Below are 27450 nucleotides of genomic sequence, written 5' to 3'. Positions count from 1 at the left end.
ATCTCATAATGTTGGATAACTACCCCCTTTAATATGTGCAGTGCATTGTGGGATATGATAGTGTATCTGTGTTTTGATGGTGTTGCCAATAAAGTCTTGATTTTGAAAAGGAAAAAGGAAGCTTGTGGAATTCCTGCAGTGAAGGGCAATGAACATTTTAAGAAAGAAAACTGAAATTAATTATGAAGTAAAATTGGCATAATTAAATAGGTTCGGGAGTGAAAGTCAGGAAGACAGTGGTACAAATGTTCATGTGAAGTGTGAGGCAATAGAATATGTAAAAAGTTTGTGAACGTCCTACAGTAAACATGTATCAGATTACAAATCACTGTGTATGTGCTGTTATTAAAAGATGGGTTACAAAAAGCATGGTTTGACGTTATTTATTAAGGACCATCTCGTATTCACATGCATTGAGGCTCTTGAATTATTTAGTTTTTTACTGAATTTGAAAAAAAATGGCCTTTCTTGCTATTTTGGTTGTCGACCCCTGAGTTTGACACATAGTATTCTGACTAAGAGTAAAGAAATGTAGTTACAGAGACTGCCCTTGTAAACTCAACCCAACCATCCAAATATTTTTAAATTATCTTTTTTGTCTTATGCCTAGTGGAAACAGATTCTCCAGGCCCCGTGGGAAAGTAGAGAAAATGCAGAAAAATCTTTTAACATGTTTCTAACAGAGAAGAAATATGAACATTATGGAATTTGTGAAAATTATGATGATAATCCAACTTTAATTACCATCAAAATATTGGGGAGGCAGAAAAACACTCCAGTTAAGAAGAAAATGAATTGGATTCATCAAATGAATGCTGGTTTTTCAAAATCACTCTAGAGACTGTATATTAACACTCCAAAAGAACATACCTAAACACTGGCCTTCTAAGAGCCAATAGCCCTCAGTGCAGGAGCAGGTGTATCCTCCTTCAGTATTTATGCAGATCTGTGTGGGATTACATTGGTGTGACTCGGAAGCACATTCATCAATATCTGAAACACAGAAAGGTAACAAAAAAGCCTTATATAATTACTAAAGCAAATGATGACTTTATTTTCATTGTATGGACATTTGTACTATATTGGGATGAAGCTGAGAAGAAATCAAAGGTAGTTGGATTAGAAGAAGTGATTTTGAATGTACTCAATGTTTGACACATTGCACAGAAATTCATAGAAAACGCAGAGTTGTGAGGTGCTGAAGTCAGTGGGGAAGGTACTCCACACCTTTCAGAAATTTCTCAGATCCCTACGGGATCAGCCTTACAGGTTGTTTCTTAGAGATGATCAAAAATGGAATTTCCATCCCATAGGAAATTTTTGGTGGCTCTCTTGCAAAGATTATCATTTCATTTTAATCTCCCTGATGTCTTGTTGAAAATTTCAGTGAATCTCTATTTTCCAAGAAGAGGAAAGGGTCTTTGTATGCTCAAAATCTTGTCTCTGTCACCTACAGAATTTGGTGTAATAAAAGGTTCTACCTCACCCGCCTTGTCTTTCTAACAGGAAAATGTGTCACTGAAAAAACATTAACTAGCTTTAGTCTTTTCAATGAGTTTGGCCTTGTATTATCACCCTCTTTGGGTTTTTTTTGTTTGTGTGCAAATAACACTTCAATATTCATATTGGCTGGGATACTGTAACCTAATTAATTAAAAATTGTATCACTGGAACCCACAAGTTGACCCCAACACATTGGCAGCTGACATTGCAGGTTGCCCCCCCACATTCCAGTCGCTGTGATGCCTCAGTCCATTGGGAATTCAAGCAGATCATAGAAAATGAACTTCTCCACATCTACCAGGACCTTAACAATGTCCCTCATTGCCATTTGAAGCCATATAAGCCCTTTTGGATCCATGTTTTTAATCTTCATCAATGCACCTTCAACTCTGAAGCTTGGAAAGACAAAGGGGGTTTACAAGAATTACATACACCAACACAAAACAGCACTGTGATGTTTTGGAGCAACCCTAAAATGCATCCACACAAACTATGGCAGATGCACAAATGGAAAATTAAGGACTCTCCAATGTGCAACTGTAATCTCCCAAATATACCATGGAGCACATAACTCAGTACCTGAATCACAAATACAAAGCAGGAACCACAGCAATACACTCTGTTATCTGGATGCAATTTATCTGGCCCAACCACCTGAATATAACATTGTAATTGTTTCTCTACATCTACATCAGTCATACAAAGAAGAAGGAGATTGATTAAAAATGCCTGTCAGAGCCATGAGTTCAATTGGTCCTTGTCTAAAATCTTCCCCAAGGTTTCAGGCATTGAGGTTGGCTTGAGAGATCAGATGATAAATGGTGACATGCTCTCAGCCTACTTAGATGTCTATGTTTTACTGATGATTTTTAAATTACGCTTAATTCTATCATACAGTGCTCTGGCCTTTGCTGAGTTACGTCATCGTATTTATGCTACTCCCTCAAATCCTTCCTGGCTGATTTGTTAACTGCGACTTTGTTGTATCATGACTGAAACCTGCTTGTAAGCCAGGGATTTTATCTTTGCATCTATCTTATGATGCATCTAGGGTACCCTAGAGGCCGTAAAAGAAAAATATCTATAGAAATACTGATCCAAGTGGACGCCGTGTATATAACATGTACTTATGGTACACTTTCCATAGCTGTCATTATTTTATTTGGTTTCTTATAGGCTATGTCTAGATTGCAGGCTTGAGTCGGGAGCCCGGAGGCCTCCCAACAGACGTCTGCCCCTTCTGCTTTCATCCTGGTCATCCTCGTTCCATGAGGAAGAAAGAATGTATCAGCCCAACATTTGGCTCCGTGTAGACAGGCCCAATGTCAGGAAAGCCTCTCCCAACAGGACTGTCGGCAGGAGATACACAAATGTGTCGTGCAATTTGCATATCTTTTGCTGACAGTTCTCTTCAGTCTGACTTAGCTATACTGAGAACCCCTGGAGATAGATTTGTATATTACTCTGCATGTAGACATCAGATTGTGGATCCCAGCCAAATACAGATAAAAGGTAAGAATTGTGTCAACGTGCTTTTCATCCACCTGCTTCCAGTTTTTTACTTACACTTCTATTTTAAGAGCAGGACCTTGGGACCCATCAGCCACAACTGTTGTTGCCCACAGCAGGTTCTTGGTGGGGCTTGGCCCTGTGGTGCAAAACAGGCCTGCATTCAGGCCATGCCCTCATTCCATGTTCACAACTCCCAGTGCCATTAATGGCAGAGGCACAATGTGCTCCAAAACGAGAAGGGGAGGCGCAGGGGCCCTAAAATAGTGGGCTGCTCTGAGGTCAGCTCTGCTCTACACTAGGGATTGGCCTTTTAAGCAAATTGCTAATAAGCTACACGGAATGTATTTACTTCTACATATTAAGGCACCACTACTGTTGTCTCTGCTCCCCATTGGGAAGTGTCCTTAGCTTTCTTTCAATCCATTGTCTTCTGCCCTGGCTGAGGAGACAGTTCAACCTCTATTTCCATTTGAAAGCAAAATTTGGACAGTGAGAGTTTTCAGTACTGCTTCTGCCGCCTTGGGAACTGGCCGATTTCCACTTTTACTGAGCGCCACCTAGAGGCACTGTGGCCCCAGGCCAAGGTGGGTGGGGGACCTGGGTCTGTGCACCAGAAGGGACAGGGGTCAATGGTGGAAGGGGTGGGGCCTCAGGCATTCAGCCCCCAGCACCCCCAGGATCATGGTGCTGGGCCCTCCCTGGATCCCACTCCTGCCAAGCTGCATGCATCCAGAGCTGCGCCGGGGTGGCAGTTCAAAGGGGCCTGGAGTTCCAGCTGCCACCATGCTACTTGGGCAGTGGTGGTGGTGGCTGGAGGTCTGGGCTTCTTTAAAAGGCTGGGTCTCAAGGCAACTGCCCTCTTCGACCCCCCCTCCCCCCCGCTCAGTGGGTCTGCCTCTGCTAGAATGCAGGCACCCACCCAAAACATGTTACGGTCCCTTGTATTTTGCTACTCATGGGGTTCACCTGGGTTACTTGCAGCATAAAGCTGTCCTTGCACACAGGAGGCAGGTATCAACTGCATGAGGAAGCAACATAAGGGGCAATGGATGGCTTCATATCCCCTGACTAAGCCTAAATGTAAACTTTAAACCTTTATGATCCATCTCGCTGGCTGACTTCCTTCAGAGTGAATCCCACTGATGAGGCACATTTAGAACTTTGAAAGCCCCAGTCAGCAGAATAAATATTATTCGGCAAGGTGCCCTCTCAGTTCAAATATATAGAGTAATTCCAGTATAATATGTAATGCTCCTGTCTGCCAGCATGTATTTTTCATTACAATGGACTGTTAAGTGACGGATGACAGGTTTACCCTGGGAAAAAGTATCTGCCCAGGAATTTGGTAACGTTTGCCTATACTCTTGAAAGAAGATGGGGCTGGCAGCACTGCAACAGCTTAAGCCTGTTTCCAGACTTCCTGTTTGAACAGCGGCATAGGCAGTAAAAAATCCGTATCATCTGTCTGACTGGTGCTCTGATAAAGATAAAATTAAACATTTAGCAGAGAAAAGGCAAACCAACTGGAGGAAAATCTGCCTATAAAACATAGGGATACATAGACAGGTTGTCCACACTGAATACATAGGACTTAAATACCTTCCAGAAAAATACATTCAGCCATGCCAAGGACATTCTTTGGCATCCTTTGGTACAGTGGAAAATTAAAAGTAGAAATAACCTGACTGTAGGGCATTCTGTGAAAATCACTTTGGTTTTTTGGATGAAGAGCCTATTAGTTCTACCACACTGTCTCAAAACAGTACAGTAGCTGATTTCCCAAGACAGGGTTAGTGACAATGAAAGAGATACATCTGTGTGCAGGATCTAATTATAAATGAGGCGCCACAACTACTATACAAAGCATCAGAGGGGTAGCTGTGTTAGTCTGGATCTGCAAAAGCAATGAGGGGTCCTGTGGCACCTTATAGACTAACAGAAATGTATGAGCATAAGCTTTCGTGGGCAAAGACCCACTTCATCAGATGAAGGACCTTGTGTGGATCTGACGGTATGTCTATACTTACTGGAAGATTGACCAGATCAGGGTCACTCTTCTGGGGTTCAATTTAGCACGCCTAGGCTACGTCTACACTAAGAGAAATCTTCACAATAGCCATGCTAATGGCCATTTTAAAGATTACTAACTAGGTGCTGAAATGCATATTCAGCACCTCATTAGCATGCCACCGTCTGCGGCTCTTTGAAATTGCCGCATTTCACTGCTGCATGGCTCGTCCAGACAGGGGCCCTTTTTGCAAGGACCCTGCCACCTTCGAAATCCCCTTATTCCTATCTGCTGATAGGAATAAGGGGATTTCGAAGTTCCCTTTTTGGTGTTGATACTTCAAAAAAGAAGTTGAAAAATTGAAAACAGTTGAGAAAAGAGGTACGTGAATCATTTGATGACTGGAAAACATGCATTACAGTGAAAGACTTCAGAACACCATCTATTTACTATATCCAAAATAAAAGAGGTGACTTGATTACAGTCTACAAGTACCTGTAGAGGGAAGAAGGTTCTGATAGGAGATGGCTCTTAAATGTCAGAAAAAGGCACAGAGAGGGCCAAGTGCTGGAAGCTGACACTAGACACATTCAGAATAGAAATCAGGTGCACATTTCTGACCACTGGAAAAACTTATATAGGTAGATACCCCATTATTTGAAATTTTAAAATTAAGAAAGATTTAGAATAGAGGGGCCATAGCTCAGTCACAAATCAAGGGCTTGATATAGAAATAATTGGTGAGATCACACTAGATCAGGGGTCTGCAACCTGCGGCTCTTTAAGGTTTTGAGTGCTGATCCCTGCACTAGATCATCATAATGGTCCCCTCTGATTTAAAATTCATGAATAAATGACCACCAGAGAAGCATATTATCCACCTAGGTACCCAAGAGCCCCATCACCCTAATTCTGAGCTTCTCTCATGTAGTCAGAAAAAAACATAACAATCACTCTCTCTTTCTTGACTAACAGATATTTTGGAGCATAAGCCTTCATGGGCAAAAGCTTATTGCCCATGAAAGCTTACGCTCCAAAATATCTCTTACTCTGTAAAGTGCCACAAGACTTCTTGTTGTTGTTGAAGCTACGGACTAACACAGCTACTGCCCTGATACTTCTCTCTTTCTTTTTTCTCAGCCTGGCAAATGTTTAAAAAAATCAGAAAATGCTAATAAAATAAAAAAAATAATAAATACTAATAGTATGGAAGGTGTGATGGCTGCCCTCAGTCAGAGGCCTGGTTAAAGCCAATGGATATGCTAAAACATCCTTGTTTTAGGCTAAAGGGAAGGAGCAAGTAAATCCCTTAATAGAGTGAGGTAACTGGAAACAGTAGAGGCTAGTGCCATAGGCAATTTGATAGCATAGCAAATCCTGCTTAGGGCCAAGTCATGCGGTATGAGGAGGTATCCCTGGAAGTAGTTACAAATGTAGGACCTAGAAAATTGTTTTAGTGAGTGCTGGATATGTGTGAGAAAGTTTGAGAAGAGAATAGGTCCTGGGACAGGAGTGGCACTGAAATGGAGCAGTGATATGGAGATCTTTGGAGACAATCCCCATTTCATATCATACAGCAAAGGAATAAGATAGACACCCTTTTGCTACAAGTATGCCCCAAGACACTGAAATAATTAACAGCGTGGTTGTCTGTGCAACTTTAGGTTCCAACGGCAACCTCTTTCAGCTACCATTGCTGATGCAATAGCAACTGTCAGCCACTAAGTAATGTCCTAGCAGTTGGGAGAGTTCTATCCAAATATTCATGGGACTCCTTTTTCTACAGTATGCAGTAAGAGCCAAGGAGTCCTGCAGAGATGTATTTACGTAAGGATCATACATTATAACACAAAATTGACAGTGTATTTATTCAGCTGAATAAATTTAATTTGCTACTGCTGAAGAGGCTGTCGTTTGTTCTACTGCATTCAGGGAGACAGGACTTTGTGCACATTCTTTGTAAATGAACAGAACCACACCTGAGATGCACCTGCTATAGGAAACAGCTTGGTTAAGCCTTGAATATGGCCTAACGTACTCAGGGCGAAGGTGGACAACAATATCAAAAATTCTAATGAAAAATTCTGGTTTTGAGCAAAAGCCAATTTTGGAAGAAAAATTTACTTTCATTACAAAAAGAAGTTTAGCTCCTCCACTAATCATCTTGTTTTAGAAAGTGAGAGGGAAAATAAGAGTATACAAATATGCGGGGTTGACACAGGATATGGCCTAGCAAATCCAAGTGGAAAAGCCCTGCATAGCAGTAGCTGTATGGTATAGAGAAGACAAGTGGAGACTGAGTTTTCTGTCCAGATGTTTTGAGTCAGGGATGTCTTATTTTTAGGGTTTTACTTTTCCTCTCTTTTTTCCCAGCTCCCTGTAGGAAACCACCATAGCCCGGGGATTCAAGGGAAGCCTCTTCCACTGGGCAGAAGGGTCCCAGCCTCATTTCCCGCCTCCCCAGCTAATGAAGCTGGGTTGGTAACTTAAAACACAGGGGACTCACTTGTAGAACAATACATAGAATGGATGTCTTCTTACTGTTTCTCAGAATATTCACAAGCCAGGACTGAGCAGAAGTGCGCTGGGACATGGGTATTCGTTCCAAGATTATTTGGAACCACGCCCTTTCCCTAAATGTCTGCACCATTCCTTTTTTGGACTCTGAGAAAATAATTTCCTCGGTAGTAGATTTTTACACAGTGAAATCACATGTTTTCTCAGAAGGTTTTTTTTCTCATGATAATTACACTTGATAAGAAAGGGGAGAATAACAATGCCACATTCCTAAAGTGCAGACTGGAGCCAACTTCAAACTGCTGCTGTGTGGGGGTCAGTGCTATTTTCCAAGAACAGCTGGCCCAGCTGAGAATGGAAGCTATCCAAGATCAACTCCCTATCCACCTGTTTAATTGCAAATTTCAGTGTCTGAGAACTGGCCTTTGCTTGTTGGATTCATTTTAGATCTGCATCGCATGTACACAACAGGAACAGTTGTTTGCTAGGGATAAGGCAGTTCTATATATAGCTGATTGGCCTGTGTTTGGACACTGATTATCAGTAATCATTAATGTGTAGAACTGCTCCTACCAGCTAATATAAGAAGTGCATGACTGTGTGTCATAGGCTTAAAATCTGTAACCAATAGTGGACAGTCTCCTTTGGCTAGTACTCTTTCTGCACTGCAGAAATAATGAAGAACCACAATCTGAGAACCTCTCTCTCCCCTTCGAAAAACTCATCCTGGGTATGCTACCTTAATTCCCAAGCTGGGGCCTGGCTTTTAGTGATAGGGAAACATAGTGAGAAGTGTGAGCCTTGTAGACCATACCTGTGGGACAGGGTGAGAGCCCATGGGGCAGCCATGGCAGTTTCCAAATCCAGTGGTGTTTGCAATACCTAACTTATCCTGCAGGAACCAAACTGACACCACTGGCTCACATCATGTGATGTGCTGTCCAACAGCCACTGGACAGTCTTAAAGCCCGTGGGGGCAAAAAAACTTAACTGGCTTCAAAGACTGAGTGTGATAAGCTCAAGGTGGGAAGGGGATGACGACGCTGCCTACAATTGCATGTGGCTGCACTGCAACTGCTAGCAGCAAGTATCCCAGCCGGACAGTGATGGGACACCCGATAGGGTGAGCTCTGACTTGCCACAGAGAATTCCTTCCTGAGTGGCCAGCTGGTGGCTCTTGCCGACACGCTCAGTGGCTGACTGATTGCCCTGTTTGGGGCTGGGAGGGAAGGTTCCCCAGGGTCCCATTGGCAGGCAGATTTCACCTTTCTCGGCAGCATGGGTTCACTTGCAAGTTGAAACTAGAGTAAATGGAGACATCGCTGTAACCTGACATCTTTAAATCACAACTTGATGACATCAGTAACTCAGCTAGAGGCGAGGGGCCTTTTACAGACATGGGCAGTTGGTCTGTGGCCTGCAACGCACAGAAGCTGGTCATACTGCTCCGGACTCACCTTAAAGTCTGTGAGTCTGTGACAGGGCAGGCAAAATATGGCCTATAGGCTGGATGCGGCCAAACCACTAGATCTGGCCCATGGCCCAGCGGGAGCCTCAGCCAGGCTTCCTGCTTGCCTCTTCAACGTACACCATGCAAAGAATCCAGCTGCTGGGCCATGTGCTTCTCTGAAGGCTGAGAGCCCAGAGATGGGGGCAAAAGGCTTTGTGTTCTGTCCCCGCCCCCAGCACAATCTCGCAGCCCCCACTGGCTGGTTTGTGGCTAATGGGAGCTGCCTGTTTGCAGGACAGGCAGTGCATGAAGTACCTCTCACCAACCTTCGCTCTAAGCTGAGCAATTGGGCAGCCACCAACAAGAGATTCAGTTGCCGCCCGGCTGCCTAGCAGAGCAACTACAGCCATCCACAATGGGCAACACGTGTGTCTATTGGTGGTGCACATCCACACATGCCTTGGTGAACATAAAATTTATTCTGCCCGTGGATGGAAAAAATTAGAGGCAACACTGCCCCTCACCCACCTCCCCTTGGGCTTGTAGCCTTCCAAAGAAACACATGGCAGCCAACTGCTCTGAGCAGCACAGGCAGGGACCCTGGCTGAGGAACACAGTGGGCTGCTGGCCAGCAGCTGCCCTGGTAAGCGCCTCCCAGCCACAGCCTGCCTCTGGCACCCCAAACCTTCCCTCCCTGCATCCTCTGCTCCCTTCTGTAACCCTGCCCCACATAGCCCAAACCGTCTGTACCCCCACTCCTCCACTCATGCCTCTCCCACACCCCACACCTCCTACTGCACCCCCAACTCCTGCATTCACACCCCCACCCAGACCTTGCACCCAATTCCCTACCCCACAGTCACAACCCAAATCTTGTACTGGCACCCTGCACCCCTCCTTCAGGTCCAAATCCTCTCCTAGGCCCTGCACCCCTCCTGCACTCCTGCCCCAGGTCACAACTCCCTCTCAGACCCTGAACTCCTCCTCCAAGTCAGAATCCTCTCCCACACCCCCTCCTGCACCTCAGTCAGTCACCCCAAGCTCCCTTCTGCACCCAACCTCCGTTAGTAGCACAGAAGACTGGTACCTTTGACCATTTACCAAATTCTTAGAGTGGTCCCCTACTAAAAATTATTGCCCACCCCTCAGCAACGAGAATAAGTAATAGCTCCGTGGGTAAGGGACTGCAGGGCTCTAGCCCAGCCGCTGGTGTGACTTATATTATAATGGGGCTTGAAGGTCCCAACTAGGGTAGGGCCCATCAAGTACAAATGCCTCATGAGAGACAATCCTTACCCCTGTCTCCCAAAAGCTCATACTTGGGCTGTTCTGCATCCCCACAGGTTTGCTTTAAGGAGGTCAGAAATGGTTTGAACCCCATGTTATCAAGGAAGATGTTTGCCTAAGTCAAAGACTGTAACAAGCTGGCAGGAGTGCCATAAGCTTGGAGTAGCTGGAGTCAGCATGGCTTCTGTTTTACAGAGATGGACTTTAGCTCAAGTGCTACTGCCCTGTGTTCTGGAGCACAAAGGTCTTCTTTATTTCCCTGCTCTCTCTGTGAAGGGCTGAGTTGTCGCAACATGACAGAAAAAGAGGGAGCAGGATACCCTCTGGGGGACAGGAGCATTTATCATAATATTCACTGGATCAATCCCAGTAACAAACAGGCACCATTCATTAGCAGAAAAATTGTATCCCTGTATTTTCATCTTCATCAGCAACAAATTGTATTTATTCAGCTGAACAAATACATCAATTTTGTGTCACAACGTACACCACTTACATAAGAATATCACTGCAGGACACAGGGCTCTGTACTGAATGCTCCAGTGATGGGAGCCAGATGAGAGCTTGGATCCAATATTTCCAGCTGCTGGGAAGTTATTTACCGAACGACAGTTGCTATTGCATCAGCAATGGTAGCTGACAGAGGTTGCAGCTGGAATTCAAAGTTGCACAGACAACCACACGATCAATTATTTCAGTGTCTTGGGACATATGTCTAGTAAAAGGGCATGTATATTATTCCTTTGCCATATGACATGAAATGCAAATCAGGACCTAAAGAATGGCCAGTCCATACAGAAAAGTCCTGTAGAGCTCAAAAGAAAAATGTTAAAACTTTTCTATAGCTGTTAATTAGAACTTTACCACTGAATTCTACAGTATGGTTTTTAAAGAACCTATGGAAACCTCCATTAAATATTTAGGCAGTTAGAGTGATATTTATAAAAACCCTTTTACACTTCCATAGAATCCTATTGGCTTAATCACCTACTGAGTTCTGTAAAACTTTTCCATGAGGGATTAAGACATAAGAAGACTGGGGTAGAGGTAATTTGGGCAGGGGGAGAGCACAGAATTGCTATTAATACTCTCCAGCCCCAGGGAGCCTGGAGAAATCTTTAGCACAAATAGTCCAGCCAACTGATTTAGCCAATTGGGGGTCAGTTTATATTTGCTCTAACAAGTGAACTTCTTGACTGTACACGTTAGCTGGATCATTAAGAGATCCTTTTCCAAGAGCTGCTTTTGGCAGACTAAAGGTGACAGAAGCTGTTCACAGACTAGAAGAGCTAGTGAAAAGCGGAGTACAAATATTTTTTAAGAACAACAGTTTATCAGAAGACACCAATCCAAAGGAAAGATTAACTAGAAATCAAGGTAGTTAAAAGAAAAAAAAAACATTGTGAGCAAATATCCAGTTACAATAATGTTAACGGTACCTTCCCTCCTGACAGCCCCTGCCACTGAAATGCAGCCATGTGCGGAGAGCAATGTGCTTGCTGCTTTAAACATGGTGGAGGAATACTTCCTAGCCATTCTGGCTGGATACTGACTCCATTAAAAATACAGGAGAAGTTTCAGGGTATGTGGGATGTAATTACCCATGCCAGGAATTCTGTCTGGATGTTGAGGCTACTTGCCCAGCAAGTGCCATGTGGTCATTGATATCCTCAAGGGATCAGGATCTCAATTTCAGATGGAAATAATAGGGACCATTGTAATGCAAGAAGTTACCACTGAAACGGTGATGTTCAAACTGCGGGGTGCACCCCGATGGGGGTGCGGAGGAATGTGTGAGGGGGTGTGGCAGGGCCTATGCTTGACGCTGCCAGGCACCTGGTTTGTGACTGGAACTCCCAGGTGAAGAGGGACCATGGCAGCTCCGATCAGCACTGCTGACTGGGTTGTTAGAAGTTCCGCTGGCAGAGCAGAGGGCCTAAGGCAGGCTTCTGCCTGCTCCGTCTCCTGAAAGCTCCCAGAAGCACTTGGTTCGTTCCGATGGTGCCTAGGTGCAGGGGCAGCTAGGGAGCCTCCATGTGCTGCCCTGATCCCACATAGTGGCTCTGTAGATCCCACTGGCTGGGAACTACAGCCAAGGGGAGCAGTGGGTGTGGTGCCTGCAGGCAAAGGAAGAGTGCAGAGCTCCTTGACCATCCCTGTGCCTAGAGGTAGCAGGGACATACCAGCCACTGCTGGAAGCTTCTGAGAAATGTCTCTCAAAAAGAACTCGTACTCCACATCCCCTCCTGCCCTCCAACCCCTTGAGCCCTGCACCCAAACTCCCTCTTACAGCCCACAATCCCTCCTGCTTCCAACCACCCATCACAGTCCCAAGCCGCTTCCCACACCAAACTCACTCCCAGAGCCCACACCCCCCGCTGCTCTCCAAGCTTCTTACCCCCAGCCCCACACCAGAGGCCACACACCCAGCCAGAGCCCCCATTCTCCTGCACGTTAACCTTCTGCCCCGATCCGGAGCCCCCTCCCACACACTGAACCTCTCACTCCCAGCCCCATCCTAGAGACAACAAACCCAACCAGACCCATCACCCCCTAATGTATCCCAACTCCTAGCCCCAGCCTGGTGAAAATTGAGTGAGGGAAGGGGAGGGAGAGTGAGTGACAGAAGGAGGGGGATATGGAGTGAATGGGGGTGGGGCAAGGGTGTTCAGTTTTCTGCAGTCAGAAAATTGGCCACCTTACCCAGATCTGCCCCCGACAAGGGTGGGAAGAGAATGCCACCCAGACCCACTGTGCTCCCAGCTCTTCTGTGGCCCCCATCTCCACACTCCCCAACTATGGCCTTGGCTTCCAGCCCCACTCTTGGCCAAGGTCACAGCCCCAACCCCAACCCCAACCATGGCCGTATGGTCAGCCACAGCTCTAGAGCCGGGGTCCACCTCCTCTCTCAGGAGGGCATGGACAGATTCCATTATAAGTAAAGTAGGAATGGGACAGAAAAAGTTTGTGGACTACTGCCCTAACACCATGCTGAGACTTGGCTATGCAGTACCTAACCATGGACTTACTTCTCTCAGTACTTTAGGGCAAAGCTAGATTTTCAGGCTACTAAGAAAGCAACAGCTTAGCTCCTCAGACACAGTTTTTTGTAATGCTCTAGGTTCTCAAACTTGATACAGTTCAGGGCCTCAGCATGTGGCTATGTTCATACTAGACCAAGAAAGTTGACCACAGATATACAATTCTGGCTACACCAGTTGCATACCTCAAATTGACATATTAGTGCTCAGCTAACTTGTCTGTCTATACAGGCCATGGCCAATAGGAAAGTTGCTCCCTTTGACCTCCCTTACTCTTTCTTACTCCAACAGACTAGAAGTGCGAAACTGAACTCTGAAAGATTAACCCAGCCCTGCTTTGGATATTCCATTCAAGGACTGATGAGATCCAAAGTCTTGTGAGCTGTAAAGTGTTCCCAGGCCAAGATGGTGTGGTGGTAATAGCTTCACTGCCTGCTCTGTGTAAGATACATTCATCTGAAGACTGCAAAGGTTTGTCTTCCTGTGGCAATCTGATACATCTTGCCCTGAACCCAGCTGGCAAGATGTCCCTCAGGCTATGTCTATGCTAGACATAGAAGTCAACTGCTGATATGCAATTTTAGCTATGCCAACTGCATAGCTAAAATTGACTTATTAGTGCTCAACTTCCATGACAGTCTACATGGAGGAGGGTCAACAGGAGCATTTCTCCCATTGATCTTCCTTATTTCTCACCACTTGTTGAGGAGTTCTGCAGTCAGCTTTGACCCTAGTATGCATCATTTCATGCACGTGTGAAATGAAACTCCAGAAAATCAACCCTGAGCAGGTGGATCTTCCGTAGTAGTGTGGCTGTAGCCTCACTCCATTAGCATTGCACAGTGGTCTGGTGAATTCTGCCAGGGACGAATAGCAGACAATTCTTTCAGGAAAGAACGAAAACAACATAACATAGCAGCACCTGTTGTGTTTGGAGGGACGGTGGTGAGATGTGCTCACTTCTGACAAGGAAGCAGCAATTCAAATAGTCTGTAGTGCAGGCTGGTTATAGGTGGGCCTACTGATCAGATTCTTTTGGATCAAAGTTTGAGCTCAGCCTTCACTACTAGTGCTCCAGGCCTGCAGGCACTGGGAGTTTTACAAGAGCCATGCACTCATTCTTGGAAAGAGTGAGCCTTCTCTCTCTCTGCAGCAGCACTTGCTGACAGCTATTTTCAGAGCAGTGTTGATGGGCTCCTAAGAGAGGGTTGTCTGCCCCTCCTTGGTTGGAAGACTGTGATGCTTGGGCTTGTGAAAGCTAAGGGGGATTATCAGGCGGAGAAAGTTATTTTTCAAAAGTCATTTGATTTTGACCCTGGCCATGCGCCAATCAGCTTTTACAAGACTAAAAGCCCCACAAAGCCAAGGTAATTCTTGTTTCAGCATCGTGGCCTTTTGGTGCTTTTATAAGCAAAGAACTGGTATTGGACAGAAGCCAATGGAGAAGGAAAAATCCTGTAGACTTATTCTTTGAAAATACTGCTTCAGGCTCAGACAGCTGTGTCCTTGTTACTGTTAATTGCAAAGAGCTCCGCCTGTTGAGCAACATTCTTCTCTCTAAGCACACAACAAGCCGCCCATTGATTTCTTTCTGCAGTGATGCTTATTGGAAAATGTCTACCATCACAACTGAAAGAGGAACTGGGTTAATATCCGATTTGCAACATACTGGTTTAAAGTCACTGTGCCACATTGGCTTGAAATTTCTGCTCCTAAGAGAGGACATATTACACCAAGTTCCTCCCCCAGCAGCCAGCCTGGTACAACACAACAGCATTGAGCAGGCTGCCAAGTTTTATATGGTGATGCAACTCCAGTCAGGGTGCTTGAATCATTTTTGTAGTGGGGGTGCTGAGAGCCACTGAACCAAACTGTCCATGATGGTATTCCTGTACATGATGGAAACCACTTCAAGCCAGAGGAGGCAGCTATACCCCCCACATCTCTAGTTCCATCACCTGTGGCTCCTGTCATTGCAGAGAGCTCAGGGACAAGGTTCAACATGTGGCAGATGTGCTAACTGCCTGAAGAAGCTTCACTTAGATCAGTTTGGACCAGTTCAATATCCCACAACATGGATGACTCAAAGAGTAAGGGTTAGATCCTCTTCCCCGTTGTAAAATCCAGCTGTTGAACATGAGGACCTCGGTGATCCTCCCACTCAGGCTAAATCAGAAATAACCCCCCTGAAGCTTTGCTGCTGTTGAACCAGCTTAAGCAACGGAAGACTCAAGCCCTTAGTTTCAGATTATTGCTAAAACTTCATTGTCCCTGTGGCACCACCTTTGTGGTGACAGTTTAGAAACAGAAAGTGACAATGAAATAGGAAAATGAATTTTCCATGTTACAGACCAAGAAGCTGAGGCACAGAGGAGTTAAGTTATTTGCACTCGGAAATCTGAGTCACATCTGGGAAAAAAGAACCTAGCTCTCTCGACTCCCCTTCTGTGCTTTAACCACTGCACCAATACAGTGACTTTTCACCTTCAGAAACCTGAGGCCAAAGCTGATCAATTGCAAAGCTCTATTCATAGCAAACTAAAAAAAGTAATTTGGATTCATCTAGCCATCTAAGCACAAGCAGGTCAATCTTCTCCCGCACCCATATCCCCTCCCAGACCCTGTGCCACCTCCTGCACTCAGGTCACAACCCCCTCCATCACCCAAACTCTATCACAGACCTCACATGCCCCTCTCCACCCCAGAAAGAGCTTCACTGAGCACCCAAGCTTCATCCCAGCCCTTGCACCACCTCCATTAATATCCAGGAAGAGTGCAGCCCTTGACCACTTACCAAACTCTTGGTGAGGTCCCCCATCACAAACTAGAACAGGGGTGAGCACTATGTGCTTTCCTGTAACTGTCCCTTTGAATCACAAATAAATGGCTGAAAAACTCTTCTTTTTGTGCGTGGGACTGATTAGTTGGATTAGTTTGTTGTACACAGAGAACTCCCTGTAGATGAAAATTATTATTCATTCAAATACTGTGATTATGCTATTAGGGAGATTAAACTGTGAAATTTCTGACACTGTATAAAAATCAGTTCTGATGGATTGTGCTACACTAACTAATTCATTCCACTGAGTACCACTACTCAGGGATGGGCTACACTACAGAGATAGTAACAGAGAGGAAGCCGTGCTAGTCTATACACTATCAAAACAAAAAGCCATCAAGTAGCACTTTAAAGACTAGCAAAATGGTTTATTAGGTGAGCTTTTGTGGGACAGACCCACTTCTTCAGAAGAAGCGGGTCTGTCCCACGAAAGCTCACCTAATAAACTTTTTTGCTAGTTTTTAAAGTGCTACTTGACTGCTTTTTGTTTTACTACAGAGATAGCTCAGCTTAGCTACATCACTCCAGTTTGTGAAAAATGTCACACCCTGTTTAACGTAATTAATCTTACCTAAGCCCCGGTGCAGACACTGCTAGGTCAGCCTAGTGGTTGTCAAATGACTGTGCCCACGTTCTGCGTGTCTGTCATGGTTTACAAACACACCCGTCCCATCACACAAGTACACGTATCGATTAAAACAAATCAGTATGCATCTCACTAAAAACAGCGAGGCATTGATTCAAACAGAGCCAAGGATCTATTACAGTAAAAGCACAAGCAAAACTGTGATTGTGGTTGAGGCTTACAATTAAATGTACACACCTTGTTGTAGCAAATGGGTTAATGAACAGATGGCAACAACTTTGTACACTGCCATGCAAGCTTAACAGAAATTTGTCAGAGTGCACCTCACTGTCTAGCGTTAAATGCACAGCATCATCCAAGGGCCTGACTTGCCTGGAGGAGTGAGCTTTGCTAGTTCTTCATTGATGTGGGTAAAATATGCACAGCACGTTTTTCCCTGTAGTGTGTTTCACACACACACCCCAGGTTGAAAACCTCTGGGTTAACAGAAATTCCTGCATGGATGTAACTATTGCCTCTCCAAAGACGGAAGAACCTCTCTCCTTGAATCAGGCTTTTATAAGGAAAACTTTTACTCACAAAACTAGAGCACAGGAACCTTCAGGCTCACTCCCTTTACAACTTATTTATTTCTCTAAGGTGTTGTTGTGTCAGTCTTGAACAGCAGAAGATCACGATACTACTATTCTAGACACTACTTCTCGCTTCGTCTCCATCCTGCAGTGCAATTCCTTTGGACTTTTTATGGATTTTGAGGAGAAACATAAGGTGTTCTGCTAAGCGTCTCCATTGGCAGTCCTGCCTATACCTCAATTCATCCCTCAACAGCCAAGAGAAAACACTTTCTTCTTCATCCACCAGGAAATGTGAGGCATATTTGGTAAATATTTATACAGCACTTTGAGATGAAAAGTGCGAAATAAGTGCTAAGAATTGTTATCATTGTATTTTACCTTTCAACCAAAGATCTTATAGGAGCACTTGGCATTAGCCCCTGTCTTAAGACAGGATACTGAGCTAGTTGAACCTTTGGTCTGACCCAGTAGGGCTGTTCTGATGTTCTTATTTACATTGACAAAGTTTTCTGCAATGCACTGATATGGTTGCATATAATTTAACCTGAGACTTTCAGAACTGATACAGGGATCTGGACAGCCAATCCCCATCCCCTTGAATGCAAACTGGATATCAAACTCTTTAGATATTCCCACCCTAACAAACTGTATTATGTTCTGAAATTACTCCTACCACCACTTTAACAACAACACCGCATACATAATACCTCCCTTCTCAGAATTTCACAGCCCTTTGAAACTATAAATGGGTCAATTTCTGAAGTCTTTACTCAGACAAAAAGTTCATCAACTTCAACAAGAGTTTTATTTGACAAGGGTGGAGCATGAATGGAATACCTGCTCATACTGAGCTTCACAGAACCACCCCACCAAATGCAAGGAGTGCTACTGGGTTAATATGCTGGGTTTATTGTTGGGCTCCTGCCTATGCAAAATTTGCACAACCTCAAAGCTGCTTTAAGATACGCCCTGAGGCAACAATTCCCGAGGAGATGCTGCAAGAGCTGGGCATTGCCACAGCCTTCAGTGCATCAAGAACATCACATTGCCTCTGACCCTCAGCTCCTACACCAGAGGCTGTGAGGAGTGGTCTCTACAGAACACTGGGATTCCTCTTACGCTAGAAGGCTCTTCAGTTAGCTGCTCTGGCCAGCTTTAAGACCGGTTTGCTCCACCGAGGCGGCAGAAATCTGATTTCGTGAGGAACATAATCTGACCCAATAAGTATAACAGAATGCTTGATTGTGCTTTAGGAACCTTTCCTCAGGAGTCTCAGATTTAAAAAAAAATACTTAAAAACGTCCCTGTGTTTTGCCATTTTTCTCAGTGCCTGAAAGCACTCCCTGTTCTGTGAAGTGAAACCACAGCACAGACAATGGAATTTTTTTTGACACTATGTGATATTGGAACTTGCCTTGCACCTCAAAACCTCTCTTGGCCTCACTGCCTTCTGGAGGTGGCAGAAGCTTGTTTGCAATGGGGAGGCTGGGGAAAAGGGCAGAGCTTATGTTTGCTGGGCAGACCCTGGAAGGGAGCTGAAGGGAGCATGGGAAGTAGTGGAGGTTCTGAGGATTCAGGGTAACTCCCCACAGATCCCCACGTCCCTATTACCTTGTCTAAGCATCAGCTCCCCACCAGGGGGTTCTGCTGCCTCTACTGCCTGCTACTCAGCTCCTGCTCCATCCTGGGTTCCTGGACACTCCAGACCTCAGGTTTCCCTCCCCAGTCTTGGCTGCAGCATTTCTGGCTTCATCCCCACTGAGTACCCTTTGCTTGGCCTGCTTAGAAGATGCTCTGCAGCAAGAAGGATAGAAAGGGGCTGCTTGGAGGACCATGATCAACTCCTGCAGCCAGCACTGGCACCAAGGTCCCACTCAGCCCACTTCCTAGTGCTCTATCCCCAGCGCATCACACAACAGTTCACCCCCAAAACATGTTCAAGTGGGGAAGCTAGCTCCCACCTCCAGCCCTGGTTCTGCCCTCCTGCCGCCTCCTACTATATCTTTCACTAAATAACCATGCTTCTTCCCTCCCCTGCATGTATTTGTTCAGAGTCAATTTCCTTTCATTAATTTTTAGGCCATAGGAAGAAAAGTCACTCACCTCTCTGTGGGTATATCTGCACTGCTCACAGCAGCCAGTCTCAGAGCCAGGCCTGGACTGCTGCTCTAAAACAGCTGTGTGGAAATTTGGGCTCATGATGGACCCAGGCCAAGGGAAGGGAGGCTTCAGAGCCCAATCTCCAGCCCAAGCCACAACATCTACACAGCTGGTTTTAGTACCACAGAACAAGTCCAAGCTCTTAGCCTCAGGCTCTCACAGGCAGAGCTGCTGATGAGGGAAGCCAAGGGGGCAGTTGCCTTGGGGATGGGTGATTTTAAAGGGCCCTGGGCTCCAAGCCACTGCTGCTGTGGCAGTAGGGGCAGCCAGAGTCCTGAGCTCTTTAAATCACTGCCAGAGCTCCAGGTGGCACTGAGGAAATAGCAGCATGGCCCAGGAGGCACTGTGGGTTGGCTGCCTCAAGCCTCCCTCCCCACCATCCATGAGACCCAGAAACCCCCCACCCACACTGCCCAGAGTCCAGTAAAGTCTGGCACCAGGCCTGCTAACATGCAATATAGATATATCATAAGTATCCGCAGGTTATTCCTCTGCCCATTGTGCTGTTCACAGAATCTTTCCATTTAGTATCAGCTGCAGATAAAGGACCTGAGACTCCCATTGACGCCAACAAGCACTGTATTGGACCCATAGCTAATACATTGTTTACCCTCTCAGTAGTTACTTGCATGGAACTAAGAGACAGGAACATGGGTTTCAGAAGGGAAGAATTTGGATGGGGCACCTGGATGCCAGTCCTTGTGCACATGGTAAGAATGCTAGTTGCCATTGCAGCATCTCTATAAATGGTTCTTAAGAGCCAATTCCAGTTTAAACACACGGACTCCTCTAAGGTTATTACCATGAACACAGCACACAAAACACGGTGGCAGTGTAAGATTCACCAGCCAGCAGTGTGAAGAACAGACAAAGTGTCATCTAGGCGCAGAATAAACAAGCAGTATGGAGGGACTGGACCCATGGGTGGCCAGACAGTAAAGCTTACACAAGCCTGGAAGCCATGGAAACAAGAACCTCATCTGTATAAATAGCTGTCTGGTGGGGAGAGGGGGGATAAAGGTGAGAAAATGAGGTAAAGTTTTTGTCAAGAATAATGCCCCAAACACTGGGACAATTAAGACAGGTGCTTGAGTACTGGGACCACAGATTTTTGAGAGAAAGAGATGTTATCCTGGAGCAATACCTCCATATAGCAAAGGCAGCTGAACTCTTCAGGAAAAGGATCAACATGAAAACAACGATTAGCACAGAACAAGTAAACAACCTCAAGCTAGAGCAACCTAGGAGGCAGAACAGAGGTAGACCAACTGCAAATGAGGACATTGTAGGCCAGTAAGTCTGTGTACATGCTGTGGAATACAACATGAAAGGCAGAGTGAAAAATACCCTGCCTATGGTCAGCGATTCAAGAGACTGGGGAAAAAACTATTTCATGTTCCCCCAATGTTGCAGTTACCCAGGAAGGAAAAAATACATATCACCCATACATGCAGTGCCTGAGGCCGTAGGAACGTTCACTGATGAGGAAACTATCTGCTGCGTGACTTTTGCAGATCCAAAGACTCTCAAAGGCACACGTTAGCAGGACTGGAAGGAATGCTTCCATTAATGCTAGCTGGGATGGGAGAGACGCCCTGTCTGTGTCTGTGTCTGTGTAAATACAGTTTGCTCCTGCCTTGCAAAATGTGTTAGATATTCAGCTGATGGAGTGTGATTAACCCATTTCAAAAGGAGAGGGACACTGTACATTTAAAGAACTTTGGATGGACAAGAGAATCACCTGCCAGACCTCTGTGAAGACTAATGGGGAGGGCAGGAGTCCGAACCAGCTGGCTATATGACATCCAGATGTGGATTGTAACAGTGGCCCAACCATTTTCTTCCCACTGCTTCAATGATAGAGTTAAAACAGCCTCCATCAGGAGTCTCCTTCATTCTTTTACATTTACTCCAGTGTATGCTGAAGCTTCTTGTGGCTGGACTGTGCTTTGAGCCAAGAGCTAAAATCACTGGGCTTTGCCCAGAGACAAATCCACCACAAGCTGATGGAAGCTGCGAGCAGCTGGCCAGTGGGAACAGCAGCAGCAGGGGACCAGCAGGGTGGCCAGTGAGAGCAGAGTGGTCTGCGGAAACAGCAGAGCAGCGGCAGTGTGAGGAGTGACCAGCAGAGTGGCAGTGGAGAGCAGTGACCAGTGGAGTGAGTAAGATGCCTCTTTACCTTAGGATGGAAGGTGAATTCTGCAGCTGCAGCCCTGATCTCTGAGTCTGCCTTGATCAATGGCACCAACTGTGAGTGGGGTACAGAGAAGGGTTGGGTATGTGAAGGAGACATTTTGGTTGCTGGACTTATGAACCTGATAGGAAAATGACATTGCCCAACCCACTTGGGGTGGGATTTTTACTCATGGTTTTGTTTATGAATTGTGCTTGTGGCATTTTCCCATATTAATGCTAATTTACTTCCCTCCCTTTTTATTCAAAAATTTTCTGTGCTCAGACTCTGTGATTGCAAATGGAGAAGCACTGCCTCTCAGAGGTGCCCAGAGACAGCCTGTGAGTTTCCCAGGTTAGTGGGTGGACCCTGAGCCAGTTCTGTATTGATGGATGGAGAGGAACTCCTAGGTACCGCATCTGGCCCTGGATGCTGCTGGTTCTACCTGACAGAAGGGTTTTGGTTTCTCTCTCTCTCACACACAGCAGATATGAGTAGAGAGATTTCTATATTGCTGTGTAATTCACTGTTGCTGGGATTATTTGCATCTCATTCCACTATCCAGAGGAAATCAAATTAGCCATTGATCTAATAGCACATAGCTGCAAATACGGAGTTTGAATGGCTGGCAGCCCTCTCTCTCTCTCTCTCTCTCTCTCTCTGTGTGTGTGTGTGTGTGTGTGTGTGTGTGTGAGAGAGAGAAGGCTGCCAGCCATTCAAACTCCGTATTTGCAGCTATGTGCTATTAGATCAATGGCTAATTTGATTTCCTCTGGATAGTGGAACCAGATGCAAATAGTCCCAGAAACAGTGAATTACACAGCAATATAGAAATCCCTCTACTCATGTCATGCCAGGGATCATTAATCCTTTGTTTATAGACCTTCAACCAGCTTTCAGCCTATGTGATAGTGCTTATAGTCAAGCTAATTTGAATTAATATTTCATAACACTGTTTCAAATTCTTTACCTAAGGCATATCAGGTGTAAGTCTCCTGGCTTCAGTGCAGTGACAGCAGAGCTCCCATTAAATTATCCATTCCTCTTCTGCAGTACCAGAGGCCCTATCTGAGGTACTGATATGACCCTCATTATAACAGGATCCACTGCCTTACAGTCTTCATTGTATTTAACCACACAATAGCAGTGTGAGGCAGGGAGCTCTTATTCTCATTATACAGATGGGAGAACTGACGACATGGGTCAAGATGGTCAGAAATAGCTAATGATTTGGGGGACGCGCTTTTTTTCCGAAGTTTTGAGCATCTGTCCTCTGAAAATCTGGCTCCTTTAAGTTGTTAATGTTGAACACTTTAAAGCTGAGGCACCCAAACCTGTGAGTGATGTTGGAACATTTTGGTCTAAGTGAGTTGTTCAAGGTAACACAGGAGGTCTGTGGCAGAGCAAGGATTTGATCCCATTTCTCCTAGGTCCTAGGCTAGTTTGCTAACCACTGGACAACCTTTTTCCATGTGTCACTGTGTTCCCTTGCAATGACAGGAAGCCTGAAAACACAGCTCATGGGTGGGGGTGGGAAGCAAAATGCAAAGTAAGAGGCTTTCTGGAGCAAGACTAAGTAGGGCCTTTGGAACTCGACCCAAATTTCCCAGTGGGCAACCTGTTAACTCAAAGCTGAAACACTAATTGGTACTCTATAGAACAGAGCTGGGACTGTACCAATCTCATACATGTGCTTGTAAATTCATTTTCTTTGCAACATTCTCACATCTCTTCAGTAATGAAGTTGGAAACCAGTCAACTGATGGATGGGGAGGTCAGAGCACAGTAACTACCACACAGTGCAAGGCAGTTCTTTTATTTCTGCACTGCAACTTCTTCATGGCCTCTTGAGTCCTAGGGACAACATGTAAGAGCACAGCCAGCATATTTATTCAGCCTATAGAGTCTGGCACAGCACATGGCTGAGTTGGCTGATTTACATTTGTGAAAGAGCCAATTCATATTTCTGTATATTTTGGCCAAACATCTCCATTGTGACATATATTTGGCCAATTTCAGTCATGAACCAAATGGAGAGATATGAAGCTGACCCAAGAAATATAAGGCAGGAGCCAAGAATAACGATGACTTTTATGTCACTGAGAATCCCACCAGCTCTAGGTGCTACAGACACACAGCCATATACAGGGCTGAGCACTGCCTTGACACTACATGGAAATGAATAAGGTTTTCACCATATTTCAGGCTGAAGTAACCCACATTACACTGCTGGAGGGTAGAGAGATAATTGTTCAGAAATCGTGGAAGCCCTCAGGTCTCAATGCAATGTTAGGTAGGAATGTTTGGCCAGAGCTGGAATATGTACTATTAGACAGTGAAGAGAGAAACAAGCCCCAGACTTGATGGACTGGAGAAGAGTGACTCAGGCAGCTCTTCCAAGATCAAGTAATGACTTCAAGAGAAATAAAAAGCTGTAATTCGTTGGCCAGAATGACCTGTTCCTTCTTTTACTTTAAAAGCTGGCCCATAACATGGTCCTCATGTCATCCACTCCCACAGCAGACAGAATTAATTGGCACATTCTTTCTTTAACTGATCTGGCACCATTGAAATCTCTGGATGTGCGAGAAAAGTTCAGACGTACTAAAGCCAAAGCAGCCTTGCAGTCCCGTATGTCAAATTAGCAATTCACAAAGTGCGTAAGGAATCCAGGAGAGATTAACAATGTGGGTCAAATCTTGCCCCGGCTGACGCAGCACTCAATGTTCTCTGCTGCAGGAAAGGACAGGGCAGGCTGGGGCACTAAAATGTGACTCTTAACTGCGCCTAGCATAACCTCCCCCTGGCCAGTTCTTGCTGCCAGTTGGCGCGTACATGCTGCTCTGCTGGGTCTAAAGATTGGTGACCCCTGACTGACAGACCACACTCACTTGAGGCCCTGGCATGCAACCGACCACACTGACCAGCAATGTGCAGAAGTTCTCTCTCACACACTGTCCAGCATTGTGGATAGGCTCTGCTCTGCAGCTTGCCTGGGGAAGTGGAGATATGCAGCTCCCTGAGCTATCTGGAGTTTGTATGCAAATGCAGCAGGGTGACGCTGGAGCTTGCAAAGTGAGACCTGGGGGTAGTGAAGAAGAGCAGATTCTAAGCAGACAGAGTTCCAAGTGGATGCGAACCTGGTAGTGACAGGATCCCTGTTCACCCAGGGAAATGCACATGCACAACTGTTCCATAAGTGCTCATAAAGCTGTGGCCGCCTAGTCTGGATGCAGGGTCCCTGGCTGCATGCTCTGGGGTGACAGCTTCCTTTTCAACCAGTGCTCTGTACTCCCCTTTGTTCCCCTGGGGTTTTGGGGATGACAGCCCCGGAAGGCTCAGTTTATGCCAACACACAGGGATGCTTGAACCATGGACTGAGTCAGAGAACTGGGAGGCAGCTCTCCTTCACCTCTCTCACCTGCAGGTTCCCCTAAGGTCAGCGAGGGGGGAGGAATTAGCTGACGGGCAGGACTCCATAGGCGCCCTGCTGGGGGGAGATACCCAAGAGACGCACTGAGTTATGCCCTCTCCCCCACAGCTGCGCTGCTGCAATGGCTGTCATCACTGCCAACACTGAGGGTTAAACTAGAGCCTCCCAGAGCTAAAACCAGAACTCTCTCTTGCTTCCACCTGCTTTCCTTGATCCTTTCTCCTCTTCCACGCCTGGTTCCTCCAATTCAACAGAGCGGATTGAAAAGAGTAAAACCAAAAGCCCACCACCATTCTTTCTACAGCGCTCATATGACTGGCTGCTGCAGGCCTGTTTTAAACATCATTGTAAATTAGGAACTGGCAGAGCGGAGTGAAGGGAAATTGGAAAGAACTCTCAGCTTATGAATGTATAATGCAAAAACCTGGGCTTCAGTTCTAATTCTGTCTTGCCAACGGTCCCTGGACTGAGTTCCTCTAACAAAAGAGGCATTATGGTAGGTAAGCAGCCTACCATTGGAAAGGAAGAGAGAGAGTCAGAAACTATGTGAGTTAAAAGGGACACTGTCAAGTTAGAGCTCCTGAGTGAGACTGCTGTTTACACCAGTGCAAATCATGTGCAGAGCTGCCGTCAGTTATCCCATTCCAGGTAGCAACTTACACACGCTTCTCGCTGGTGAAATGAATGCTCCACTTGTCAGTCCCCAGTCCTGGTCTACACCCAGGGCCACATCAGAGTTCCCTGTATTCTGAGTCCTTAGGTGGCTGCCCAGGAGAAATTTAAATGCTGACCCAGCTTTTCAGCAGAGCGCCCACAGCTGGCAGCATGTGTTTCTAGGGTGGTGCACATCTGCACATGTGTTAGTGCACATAGCAAAATTTATCCTGCACGTAAATGGAAAAAATTAGAGGGAACATTGGGCCAGATTAATGCAGAGGCCTCACGGGCTGCAGCCCCGGGCCTTGGCAAAAGAGGGACCCTGCAGGCCCCTGGGCCTGATGAGGTCCACTGCCCCTTTTCATCCACCCTGCTACAAGTCTCCACACTGTTCTCCAGCATTCCTCTGCTTTCCCTTAGGGGAGGGACATGTAGAACATCTCTGTGCACTATCCTCATGCCCTAAGTGCTGACTCCACAGTTCCCATTGGCCAGGAACCATGGGCAAAGGAGCTATGAGGGCAGTGCCCACAGATGTGGACATGCCATCCATCTCAGGGAACCGCGTGGAGCCAGGCAGGCAGGGATCCTGCCTTAGCTTTCAGGCCATGGAGCTGGAGAATGCAGTATTCGTTACTGACCAGGAGCTGCCCAAGGCAAGTGCCTCCTGGCTAAAGCTTGCACCTCCCTCTTGTGCCCTAAGCCTGGAGCTTCCTCCTGCATCCAAACTCCCCTCCAGGACCCGAAGTTCCTGACATACCCACAAAACCTAAGGCAGCCCTGTCTACACACAAAATTTAGGTTGATAAAACTACATGAAGCAGTTCCACCTCCACAACTCCTAAGCAACACAGCTGTGTAGACCTGACCCCCATGGAGATTCAGGGAGGTGGCCAGAGGAACGCCATCCCTTAGGGATGTATTGTTCCTACATCAAGGGCAAAACTGCTTGCATTGGTGTTGGCTGTGCATAGACACTACAGACCTATGCTGGTTTAGCTATGGTAAGCTACCTGTGCTGGTATAATCCCTATAATGTAGACGTGCCCTGACTACACAGAACCATGACTCAGTCCCCAAAGAATCAAGAGGTTTAAAAATTACCACCACCACTTTGCTATCTTTGCGCGCGCGCGTGTGTGTGTGATGGTTTATTCGAGCTTCAGCTTGGGTCCTAGTTTCCAGCTTTTTTACAGGTGCTAGAACCCTATTTTTAAAATAAAAGCTGAGTTTTTTGTGCAACATCAGCATTCCAGGAGCTGGCAGCACTGCGTAAATGACTATACAAGATGAGGGCAGATTTGCTGTTGCCGTACTTGTCTTTCTAAAAACAAATATCCTTTCCTGTGGTGCTAACAGCAGGTTAGGTTACTAACATCAACAGCGCTTGTTAGGTTTTCATTTATTTTTTAAGCTGTTTCCCTTTGGGACAGAGTGCAGATGCCCTGTGCCTGGACCAAGAGGGGAAGGGTTAAACCCTTCTGCTCCGTAAGTGGCCATAGCAGTGCCTTTCCAATGCTTGCGGGGCTCTTGTAGCTGGTTAGTCCCAGAATATTAGGAAGACAAGGCAGGTGAGGTCACAGACTCCTAGGGCTGGAGGAGACCTAAGGGGGTCAAGTAAACCTCTAGGGATGGAGATTCCACCACCTCTCTAGGTAACACATTCGAGTGCTTCACCACCTGCCTGGTGAAATAATAGGTATTATTTT

At 45.9% G+C, this 27450-nt stretch overlaps 1 protein-coding gene across 5 annotated transcripts in view; it reads right to left on the bottom strand.

The window, feature by feature from the left end:
• FBLN5 (fibulin 5) overlaps positions 1–27450 on the bottom strand; it is a 61155-nt gene that overhangs the window by 18895 nt on the left and 14810 nt on the right. For all 5 annotated transcript variants that reach the window (XM_074996613.1, XM_074996614.1, XM_074996611.1 and 2 more), the window contains one exon: positions 871–993. In XM_074996613.1, coding sequence (XP_074852714.1) covers positions 871–993 — 123 coding nt within the window. The remainder of the gene's footprint in view (positions 1–870; positions 994–27450) is intronic.

This window comes from Carettochelys insculpta, chromosome 6 (assembly GCF_033958435.1).
Source record: "Carettochelys insculpta isolate YL-2023 chromosome 6, ASM3395843v1, whole genome shotgun sequence".
In the NCBI taxonomy this organism is placed as follows: Eukaryota; Metazoa; Chordata; order Testudines; family Carettochelyidae; genus Carettochelys; species Carettochelys insculpta.
Note: the sequence above shows the minus strand (reverse complement) of the source record. Positions and strands in the feature narration are given on the sequence as shown.